The 12,903-nt window shown below is 30.9% G+C and overlaps 1 protein-coding gene across 1 annotated transcript; it reads left to right on the top strand.

The window, feature by feature from the left end:
- The first annotated feature begins 8,842 nt into the window (after positions 1-8,842).
- Positions 8,843-10,652, top strand: LOC133689313 (cytochrome P450 CYP94D108-like). Its single transcript, XM_062109128.1, has one exon. It carries the CDS (start codon positions 9,042-9,044, stop codon positions 10,539-10,541), a length of 1,500 nt encoding a protein of 499 aa, XP_061965112.1. The 5' UTR covers positions 8,843-9,041; the 3' UTR covers positions 10,542-10,652.
- The last annotated feature ends 2,251 nt before the right edge of the window (positions 10,653-12,903 follow it).

Genomic DNA, 12,903 nt, shown 5'->3' with positions numbered 1-12,903 from the left:
TATCAACTGATGCATTTCATTGGTTAAATTTGGATCCAACTATCTTTCATTGATGATATTGCTTTAATGCAAGGCGGGGAACCGTTCTTTTTCTCTCCTTCTCTTTTGAATGAATCTTAAAGTACATGAAAGCTTTGAAATTGATTATATATGGGAAAAAAGAAAAAAGAAAAAAGAAAAAAGAGAGACTTACATGATCAGATGGAATATTATTATAATCGAATATATAGTTTAGGTAATTAATTATGTTTAAACTAGCTTTCATTATTATTGTGACGTCTATACTCTCATGCATAGGATTATGAAGAAATATCCCGAAATTCCCAAGTACAATTTTTGCAACTAGTAACATAAAATCTTCATGCATGCATGTTACCAAGTTCAATTAAGAGTTAGTTAATTACCAGCAGCATGCTCTCATATATAGGACACCATAATTTTTTAACACCTTTTATTTTATTTCCATTTTAAGGTTAGCAAAATCAACTTTTATGTCTGAAATTTTTAAAAATTCATAAATACTTCTGTTTAAAAAAAAAGATGGAAAGCATTAGATTTTCATTTTATCGATTACACTCCCTTTTCTGAAAGAAAAGCTCATGTTTTATGAAATCCATAAAACTAAAGTTACCATCTTAAAAAAAAAAAAAACAATTTTTATCTTAAAAAAATTCAAGCGATTTGTAGGAGAAATACATGTTTTTTATTATATATTTTATAATAATCCTCAAAATACAAGAGAAATAGTCCATTATAAATAAATAAAATGTTAAAGGACACTAAAAAACTCAAACACCATTAAAAATCAAGAGGCTAATCCATAACATCTTAATTTCATTAAAATTAATGAGCTTCTATAATCGAAATAAACAATTAGAGTTTGAGTATATCTGACATTAATTAATATTCTGATTAATCATCTCTATTTGATGTCATTTTCAATATATTTTTTAAGAAACTTATCTATTATTACAAAGTACTCTGTTCTTTTCAAAGACAACAACGATATGAAGATGGATTCTTCTTTTTACGTAACACATTCCTTTCATATCCTAATTTTATGACAAATGAACCAAACAAAAACCATAGCGTCTCCTGCAACAAAGCTGTTCTTTAAACGAGAATGATAGTCTTCCAGCTTAATAAACCATCTTCTTTGAGAAAATGAAGGTCTTCCATAGTTGCATGTGAAATTATTCAATAAGCTTTGAAAAAGACAACTGTAATTGCAAAAGAAATTGAAATCATCTACTCGAAAATGCCCTGGTCAAAGATTCATTGTTCCCAAACTTTTGATATGAATTTTTATGCATTGAATAGCCAGTTGAAGGCGGCAGTGCTTGGCAGCTTTTTTTCCTGTGATATCTAGCTAATCAATTGAAATCATTCACCAAAGACACGAAAAACTTCGTATATATGCTCTCACTTTCATGGAAAGCAAAATGTTCAATTGAAAAAACAGAAAACTATCCATATATAATATGTTTTTTTTTTTAAATATATTTTTCATATGATAGCTGATTGATTCCTGTGAAGGCTGAATATTTAGCCATTGATTGATGATCTTTTTTTTCCGTAGACAACTAGCTAGTAGAGACATTGATGAACACTATAAAGAAATGACAAGGACAAAAAAAAAGTGAATTTCTTTTTATCATCTTGATCGAGTCAAAAAAACGCATGTTGAGACAGACAGACAGACTTCGTTCTTTTTATGTGCTCTCTACACGAATGGAGTTTCTTTCCCAAAAGATGGAAGAAAGGCAAAACTTTGGGAAGTTGGACCAAAATAGTGTAACGTTTTAACGTTAATTAGACATTGTTAACATATATTAAAAGTACTTGGGATTTTACTGCAGTAATAAATAGTAAAATGCTTTAGCCTTTTTTAATTTGATTCTTTAAGAATTTCTTTCTTTAACTTTATTTTTTAATTTTGAATTTTATAGTTCTTAGAATTCATAATTTATGTTAATTTATTTTCTATGGAGTTATTTTGATTAATTTAATAATCCAGATTTGACGGGTTAACCCGAGTAATTGTTTTTATTCTATTTTTTTAATTAATTTTTTTTAACTTCATCCTTTAACTTTCGGTTGATTGAGAATTAAGTTTTATATTTTATTTATTTATTTTCTATAGGGTTATCACGGTTTCATGACTCAAATCACGAGTATTATGGGTTAACCAAGTTAACTCAGGTTTTTTTATCCCTTTTTTAATTGATTTTTTTCAATTTTCCTTTAACATTAGGTTGATTGAGATTTTGACTTCATTTTTTTTATTTCTTTAGAGTTCTTCCAGTCTCATGACCTGAATTTGATAGGTTAACCCAGGTTTATTTGGGATATTTTTTTTGTTTTTTAATTGTTTTTTTAATTTAATCTTTCAATATTGAGTTAACTGAAAATTGAGTTTCATAATATTTTTTATTTGCTTTCGATGAGGTTATTAAGGTCTCAAGACCCAGGTCGTGGGTTAGCCTGGTTGTTGATTTTAGACTAGTGAGTTAAAGATTGAACAACCTATCTTGCTGCTGATTATAAACAACCCAGTGATAAGAATGCCAAACTCCACCGATTGGTAATAGAGATGAGATCATAGATGGGTGGTATATGTGCTCTCTCTTGTTCACCCCATGGTTCAAGCGAAGACCTATCTCCTCCTTCAGCGCTTCTATTTTAGATTAATTGTATTTGAACTTATAAAATTTTAAATTTATAATAAATATTTTAATTTTATATTAATTTATTTTTTTATTTTCTATCACTGTTTAATAGATTTTTTAAAAAATATATATTTTAAAATTATTATTGAGGGGTTATCGACATACTAGAAAGTTAGAAAATAATTACTACAAATAACACTGTCACTGTTTATTCATTGGCGGAATAACAAACAATTTATTTGACGGTTATATGTCAAAATCATCAACGGAAAAAAAAAATCACCAATGAAATGATATACAATTTTTTTATTAGTGATATGTTATATTCAGTGATGAAAATACCGATGGAGTGAAGTGGTTAAAGTTTTTTTTTGGGTACGTGCTTTGTCTGTCAATACATCCATTTGTAAAAGTATTACTGACAGGCTCACCGACAGACCACAAATTACCGACAAGAGTTTTTCCGACATATTATTTCTATCCATGAGCTTGTCGGTAAATTTCATGCTGATAAACCGTGAATATAAATACCGAAAGAAAATTTCATCAATAAATCTAAAAATTTTAGTGGTGTTCCTCCACGACGGAACATATCCTAAAGTATTATGTGATCACTTTAATTCTTATAGTTTCTGTTTTCCATAGTTTTCTTTCCCAAGTAATATGATGAAGCCTCCTGTGCTCAACAACTTATGCCATTCAATAAACATATATAAGCTGCAGGAGGGACTTTTCTTCCCTCTAATTTATACCAATCGATCGACGTTTTCAACACTACATTCTCATGTAAAATGATTATTGAGAGATGAATTGAATGCCCATCTTGAACAAATGTTTCTTGTGTGCTTAGGAATTGAAATTAACTAGAGATGATGATATATATATATTTCTTTTTTGATATATCAAACTCAATGCATATTGATAACAAATTTGTCTACAATTATTAAATATTATATTGTATAGGTGCTTGGAAACCAGACCAATTGTCATAGTTACCGTAAGAACAGAGAAATCATTTGATTCCTTAGTGGTGTTAGCATCAGCACAAATAAAGCCCTATATTGACAAAACAATAGTGATTAATTAATTAATTAATCAGAAAATTAAGGGCAGAATCATACATAGCCCTCCTCATTGGGTTAATAAAACAAGGCAAAAACAATAGAGAACTAGTGATGCCCAATATTTTTTTTTTATGGTCCTAAAGAAATCCTTAACACACTTGCCTCCCTTCTTCATCGAGTTTTTCTAGACCTAAAAGTACAGATATCACAGTATTAATTAGTTCATCAATTCTTCTCTTCACGACAGCCAGAAGAAGCATCTGCGTTTCTCCACATATACTATCCATTAAAACTATCATAATTAATTACAGTTAGTTTTACTAATGACTTTTTCAGCATGATGATAAAAAAAATTCTTTGCATTGGTTAATGTTCATATATTGTCTAATCATCAATCACTTGTTAATTTTAAATGATGAATCATGATAACAAGGGATTAATTAGTATTCCGTTTTTTTTCCAATTTTATGGCTAGACTCCGAAGTCTGAACTTTTCATGTATTAAATAGAGTTTCTTTGCACGTAAGGAAGAAAAAAAGATATTAAATTCATATATCTCGTCTAATCAAAGATAAATTATTTATATTAAAATTAAATAATTTATAAAAACTTCACTTGTGATATATGAGATTAAAAATTTATAAAATATAAATATAAGTGGAGGACAAACATAATCACCAATTGACCATCTATTTTTTCACCTTTTATAAATAAAGAACTTTTCTAAGAAGTGCCAAACTAGTGTTTTTGCATGTTTGACATTTTCAAAAGTCAATTTAGAACTTAATTTTAAGGAAAAAAAAGTCAAATTTATTAGGAGGAAAAAACTATCATATTTTAATTATATATTTTTTGGGAATTTTAATCCAACTTTCTTTGTTAATATTATATATAATATGTTTTCCTGCTTCATTAATTAGATAATGACTACAATTGTATTTGCTCACTATTTGTTTTTTTGGATCATGCCTTGTATATATACTTTGAAAATATAATTCCATAAATATTGAATATGTATGCCATGATTTTTCCATTGAAAATTCAATTAATCCAGCGTCAATTTTGCCCGTTCAAGCTTTCAATTGCTCTTCCTTTTTTGCCCGTTTTAAGTAATGGTGTTAGGAAAGAAATTTCCAACAATGAACTAACGAATTCATCTGTATTCTACCACTTGAAATTCATGAATGTCTCAAGAGAAATATAATGGAGCAAATTGATAGAAACTTTGTACAGCATTAAGGAACTTAAAATATGCCCCAACAACCCAATAAATTGTAACTCTAGTGATAATGTCACATTCCACTGCAAGCTTGTCCCACTCACAAATTGATGAACCGACTACTGCAATATTTCCTTCCCACGAAGAGGCAAGATCAGCAAGATAGTGGAATCCATTCGCATAACCATAACGTTAAAGCTAACACAATTTATTCCTTGGTGATTCTAGTCACTAGCACAACAAAGCTCGCTCATTGACAAAGAAATAGAGTATAATATGTGGAATAAGCTGAAAAAATATGGCATGCAATGACTCTTCATCGTCTCTGATCCAGCTTTTTGTTAAGACAACTACAAGTGCCTACTTCTTTCATGGATTTATAGAAGGGAAAAAAAGAAAGAAGCCGTCTTTGATTGCTTATAGATCTTCTTCATTTGTGGTGTTGTTTTATGCCAAGCAAAAAGTTGCCACCAATTACGTACATCAATATTCTTTTTAAAGCGCCAAACGGCTACAATTTTCCACATATCCACCTGTTGTTGTCCAGATTGCACCAAATATATATTAAAATCATGTTCTGCTTCTACCCAAATACTTATGTCACATTAGCGAAAGTTCATTGAATTTATGAGACAAGTTCAGTAGTGCAGGATCCTCGAAGCTAGCTGAAAAGAACTGAGATGAAAAGAGAAGAGAAAAGTTTTTTATGTGTATGCATATTGAAATAAGGGACATGTTACTTGAGAGAGAGAGAATTCTTTCTCCTTCTCTTATTTTTCATTTGAGCAGGATTCGATCTCTAGTTGCTTGACGCAATACCAAATAACTGGCTGGCAAAAGAAAAGGATCCTAGTGCCTAGCTACTTCTTTCATGGATTTGGCCATGCATGTTTAATAAGGTTTTCTGAAAACATTTGTCTATGTTTATACAACATAAAATCGGCCTCTTCAAGATAACAAAAGACAGAAAGAAACTATATATCTTCTAAAATACTTCTTCAAAATTCATTCATTTTATACGTGAGTAACTTTTTCATCTCAACGTATCCTCCACCTCCACCTTGGAGGAAAAAGAAATTGTCAAGTATCTGGGCTGCTTTCGTTTCGGTTGTAAGCTTATAATTTGTGAGCCCTCTTATCAAGGCCAGGAGGTATAAACAAGCTTAGCCCAGAAAGAAGTTGATAAAAAGCATAGCAATGGAATTGAAAAGGCCAATTTTTCTGAAATGAACTGAAACCTGAATGAAAAATGGATGTGGGCTTTGTTGAATCCCGATGTTGCAAGCCTATATTAAAATCTATTTTAATAGTGGCAATTTTACATTGTCCGGCTGTGCTATTGCAATTGAATGAAATTTCTCAGTATTCTATGCATTTGCAATTAATTCAATACTTGCAGTTTTTTGCTCTCAAAGTATAAACCCATATGTAACCTACAGTCTCAAGCAATATATTTAGGCAAAAACAGATTTAGGAGATAACTCAATTCTCATGGCATAACCCTGAATAAAAATCCAATATCATAGCGTTAGCCTATAAAAAGAGCTCGATCCTTGTTATTCAATTATATTTTTATATCATACTCTCTTTACAGCCCTAATGCCCTAATTGTATAAAAAATCTTTTAAGAAACTATTATATTTTCATCATATTAATATTTGTGTAAGAGATATCTATTTATCATTAACGATTATATCATAAATATTTTTTATCATTAATACTTTTATAAGAAATATTTGTTCTTTATTAATACTATCAGGGTAAAATTATATTCTAACCCATCTCTCTATAAAATAACAACTCTCATGAGTTATAAATATCTCATGAATCCTTAGTTTTTGGTTTCAAATTTAATTTTATAACTTTTAATTCTTGCAAAATTATCCATGGATAAACCAATTAACCCCCTATAATATCATTGTATATTCACTTCGGTCATCCTTGGACTTTAATTTCTTACAATTTTGACCTAAATTGACCTTGAATTTTGATATTTTTTTAATTAAACCCCTGATTTCATTAATTAAACTAATTTAAAGTTTAATTAAGCCCCTAAACTTATTATTTTTCTTAATTTTGATCAAATTGACTTTTAAATTTATAATTTCCTCCTTATTAGTCCTCGAACCTTCAATTTGTGTTGTTTTAACTTAATTCTCAAATTATTTTTTATTCATTTTTTTATTATATGTATTTTTTAAAAATTAAAAAAATTAGGTTATGACATATTCAAAAACAACAAAATAAAACTGAATAAAAGCTATAGTTAGGCAATTAAATCATTATCTTAAAAAATCTCATACTTGGTCAGATTATCTGATACTTAATTTTTCTCTCAATGAATATGTTGAAAATTAATTAGTAGTAGGAACCCTATTGCATATATTAAAAATAACATTAAACACAAGCATCGTGATCACATATCATTATTTTCTTTAATACAAACGCTATCTAAAAGCTAATGATCCAGCAAATAATATTTTACTACGGAAAAAGGAGACATGAATGAAGAAGTATTTCTCATCTTTACTTCCTTGTGAATTTTATGTCCAGCTTAATTTATAGATTAGAAGACGACGTGTCCCCTACCTTCCTCGCTGGACATGCTAGCTAGTCCGCATGAAACCTACGTACGCCATGTGTTTCCAAAGTATGAGTGTTTTTTTTTCATGAAAGAAATTGAAAAGAATAATTTTCTATAATATGATTTATTTCCTCGTGGATGAGAAAGGTAGTTAAAATCTATTATGTATTGGAAAATGTCATGAGGTATTACTAAGAAAAATACATTGTCCGAGCTATCCTATCATAGATCCATAACACAATATATTTGTGTAGTTCACTTCATTATAAATTCTTAACATTATACTTTTATGTGAATAACCTCATCATAAATCTCACCACCATAATTTTTAATAACAATAACACACTAGTTATTTGAATTTTTTTTTCTAGGGGACCCCTCCCATCTCATCTTACACAAACACATTCTATTCTGCAATCTCTATCAGCCATAGTTATACAATAGAACACAACAACTACCAAATAAAATAAAATAAGAAAAATATTTATTTTTTTCAAAAAAACTTATACATTAGTCTCCTGGATTAGAAGTCACTTATCTTTGAGTTCAAATCTTAGTCAAAAGTAATCACCCACCATATACATTGTTTTATGTGTGGTGCACTTCATAATGGGTCCCAACATCTTTATAGCCACTTTCATTATGAATTTCTAACACAATACTTTTATGCAGACTGTTTCATTGTAGATCTCATACCTCGATCTTCAATGATAGTAACTAACACAGATAGAAACAACATACTAGTTCCTAAACAACCTTTTAATCCTCTCACACGCAATCACCTCTTGTTCTACAATCTTTTGCAGTAATGATTATTCAACAATACACAACAACTAATCACTAGAAATCAATAAGATTGATCTAATACAAGTTCTTTACGACCTTCAATCAAAATCATCAATAATGATTAGGTTCTAATATCAACTGATATAAAACTCTGATCTTAATTAATATAGATGGAGTCAATGATAACAAGATTTGTTACAAGTCAATACTCTAAAAAATTAATGACACCACAACTATAAGGAGATTTAAAATATTTAATTTTTAATCAACCAAGTTTTTCTATAATTGAATGGAAAAAACATTCTCCTTAAATAGAAAAACTCTAAAAGCATAATGTTAATGAATAGAAAAATAAAAGTAGAAAAAAACAAAATATATAAACTGGAAAAAAAAGCTATAAAAAATATTTATTTTCCCAACAAAACTCCTCTATCCTTGTCATAATATAATAGATTGTGCACTAGCCTATTCTATATAAATAGGCAACAAATGATCAATTTGTACACCTTCTTGAGAATTTTGATCTTTTCTCTGTGCATGAATCCTCTCTTCTTCTATTTCTCTCTGTAAGAACATTTTTCTGGATTTCTCTTCGCTCTATCTTTTTTTTTTTCTGTTATGGTTTTTTGATATTATCAGTAGATTGATTAACGCAAGACTCAAATCTTAGATCTCACCTCCTTCTTTTCCTTGTCTTACATTGTCTCTGTTTTCCAAACATGGAAGTCTTATCAGTTCAACTTCTTATAATACTCTTCCTTCTTTCCCTTTGGATCTACCTCTACGTTACCACCTCTTCACAAAAGAAACCCACCAACAAGGGCTTCAAAATTTACCCTATAGTAGGGGTCTTACCGGAATTCATAAAAAACCGTGCCCGTGTTCATGACTGGTTCACTGAAACCCTCAGCCATTGCCCCGAAAACACTGATGTCCTTCGCCTTCCTGGCATAAAACCTGGTATAATCACTGCCAACCCTTTGAACGTTGAATACTTTCTCAAGACCAACTTCGAGAACTACCCGAAAGGGGAACTGCTTATTACCACGCTTGAAGACTTCCTTGGCCGAGGAATCTTTAACTCGAATGGTGAGCTATGGAGGGTCCAAAGAAAGACTGCTAGCTATGTGTTCAACACAAAGTCACTTCGAAGTTTTGTCATGGATAACGTGGTGGTTGAAATTTCGACGAGGTTAGTTCCAATTCTTGCAAAAGCCTCGGAAACAAGACAAGTACTGGATTTGCAAGACATGTTGGAGAGATTCGCATTTGATAACATTTGTAAAGTGGCTTTTAATGTTGATCCTGCTAGTCTTGGCGGCGATAGAACTGACGGCAGTGAATTTATGCAAGCATTTGACGATGCTGCCGCACTTAGTACAGAGAGATTCCTGTGCTCTCTTCCGCTTCTTTGGAAATTCCACAAGTTTTTCAACATCGGGTCCGAGAGAAAATTGAAAAAATCAATTAAAATTGTCCATGAATTCGCCGACAATATCATACAGTCTAGAATGGAACAAAAGATGGAAAAAAAAAATGAAGATTTACTATCCCGGTTTATAGGAAATGATGAGAACTCGAATGAATTTCTCCGAGATGTTGTCATAAGCTTCATTCTTGCAGGGCGAGACACAACATCTTCAGCTTTGAGTTGGTTCTTTTGGCTATTATCATTAAACCCGGATGTGGAAAGTAACATATTAAAGGAGCTTGAAACAATACGGTCACGCAACCGCAAAAAGATCGGCGACGCTTACAGTTTTGAGGAGCTCCGAGACATGCATTATTTGCACGCAACAATATCAGAGACATTAAGATTGTATCCACCAGTACCAGTGGATATCTTGGCTTGCAGAAGTGATGATGTATTGCCGGATGGTGCATTTGTCGGAAGAAAATGGTTTGTAGTATACTGTGCTTATGCCATGGGAAGAATGGAGAGTATATGGGGCAAGAGCTGCCTAGAGTTTCTGCCTGAAAGATGGCTAGAGAATGGAATATATAGGCAAGAGAGTCCATTCAAGTTTCCGGTATTCCATGCCGGACCAAGAATGTGTCTCGGGAAACATATGGCTTATATTCAGATGAAATCAATAGCAGCATCAGTGATTGAGCGGTTTAAGATTGATGTACAAAATAAAGACAAGTGTCCCGAGTATGTCTTGTCTTTAACACTTAGGATGAAGTCTGGATTGCAGGTTAGGGTGAAGGAAAGATGAGTGGTGTTGGAAAAAAGAAAGAAATAGTATAAATATGTCTCCTAAAATTTATATGACTAGTTTAAGCATAATCATATTAAATAATAATGAAGTATGCTTGTTACTCTTGTTTCTTCTTGGAATTGATAGATAGTTTCTTTTCTTGATGAGAATCTTTTCTTATATTTATTTTTCTTTGTTTTTTTTTTTTTTTTTTTTTGTATTCTCATTGTTGTCTGTTACATATTTATAAGGGTGAAGAGTTATTAACCTTTAATAATTATTAACAAAATGTATTTTTTCAATATTAATATGGATTGGTTAGCATATTATGGGTGACCCAAATCTATTTTTCCTTTAAGTGGAATGAGTTGAGGTAAAAGACAAAATATACAGTATATTCTAAGCATGAAACAATAATCTTAGCCACAACTTATTTTATCATCACTTTATAATACTGTTTTTTTTTTATATCATGGATATATTTTTTAACACGATCTATGGGTTAATGGTCATTCTCAACGGAGAAAAACCTGTCAACTTGAGATTTTTAGACGATCACATACTTATACGTGGGTTGAGAAATACAGTTAGTGGTAGGATTTAAATTAGGAATACAATTAGTGGATCACACACTTTATAATATTGATGAATGAAACATATATTTTATAATGAAACTTTAACTAATATTCACATGTAAGAATTGTTCAAAGATTGAATAAATTACAATGACTGTCACTGTGTTAGTGTATTATTACTGTCATTTATTTTTTCGTTAAATATAGCAGTACTCTATGCTTCAAAGATAATTAAATCTCAAGCAAGGAGAGAGCACTGTCTATTCCATATACGAGTGGGGCCTCTATAGCAAGAGTCTGGATCACCTTCTTACAGTTCCCGGAACGCAAACTGACAGAGAAATAAGCTTATCAAGTCTATTGGCTTCTTCTTCGTAGCTTGTAACTTAATTAATCTTCTTGCAAACATGGCTACCAAGTTCCTTGCTACGCTCACCAAAAGTAACAATTTCTATCATGTCATATTGTAACAATTTTGCTTGATATTTAAGTACATATATAGCACGTCAAGGAATATAATTCACTTTGAAGATACCTGCTCTGTTCACATGGCACGCTTTATTCAGAGGCCATTTACAATTATTGGCCTTTGTTTTAGTGTAAGTTATAAAGTCACTTTCCAGAGTTTTACGTAAATTGACGTAACTTTGAAAAGAATTATTTTCTACGGGGAACGTAGGGATCAGTAATGGATTCGCTTAGAAGTTCTTGCGATGCTAAGTGTTTTTTTAAATGTAATTTTTGTAATCCAAGAAGAAGAAAAAATCTTAGATTAGGATAACTCTTTAGACTTATCCTAATCTAAGATGCATTTGCTTAACATCTCTTGCACCCTTCAAAGGTTTTTAAATATCTTAATGTCATTACAAGTGAAGCTAAGAAGAAGAAAAAATCTTTGTAAAGTATATTAATTAAAAAAAAATTGAGAAGAAAAAAAAAAGAAAGAAGAATAATACATACCTGAGTATGGAGGAGAAGAGAAGGAGTTAAGGAGAGAAGAGAAGAGAAAGAAATGGATATTGATATTTTTTATATATGGGAAAGAAGAAGAAGAAGAAGCGTCGCACATCATCCGCGCGGCGTCGTTGGTGATTTTTTTCGTTTCGTTAGCTTGATTGGTTGATTGGTTCTTGGAAGTCGCCACCTAGTATTTAATTGAGGGCTACTATGAAACCCAAGTATGATGATCTTGTCAAAGATTCATGGGTAAGAGACAGTTATGGTTATGAAAGGTATTAGCACCCTTAACTCACCTTACCTGAAATAAGCTGCTTTGTGGCTTTGATATGTTAAAGAAGTTTTAAAAATTTTGTCTTTTAATCGAATATTAGAAATGCGACTTACATATAAGTTCGTAATCCTTTATCGTGAGCAAATCAAAATATTAAATTCTTTTTTTGCCTTTGCGATTTTATCATAAAATAAAATAAAATGAATAAATAAAACAAATACAAACACACACCTTCACTTTTACCATATTTTTCCCTTTTTTTTAACATACACCCTACAAATTATAAAAATTCAACAATTAAACAAAAATTACATTAAACTATTTAAAAATTTTGATTTCGTTGGTGATTTGCCAGTAAAAAATTTTAAAAAAAAATGAGGGATCAAGTTTGGAATTATCAAATCCAAGACACAGCACATCATCACTACCCTGCACCATTTGGATTTTCACCAAATATCCTCTAAATCACCTTCTCATACTGCAAAACAAGAGGGATAGCTGGCACAGCAGGCCCCGAACGTGTGCTGAGAATATTTTATCTGCTAAAAAGCACACAGGTGCCACAGAAGCCACA

Source organism: Populus nigra, chromosome 3, assembly GCF_951802175.1.
Source record: "Populus nigra chromosome 3, ddPopNigr1.1, whole genome shotgun sequence".
NCBI lineage: Eukaryota > Viridiplantae > Streptophyta > Magnoliopsida > Malpighiales > Salicaceae > Populus > Populus nigra.
The sequence above is the reverse complement of the archived record's forward strand: the minus strand, read 5'-3'. Positions and strand labels throughout refer to the sequence as shown.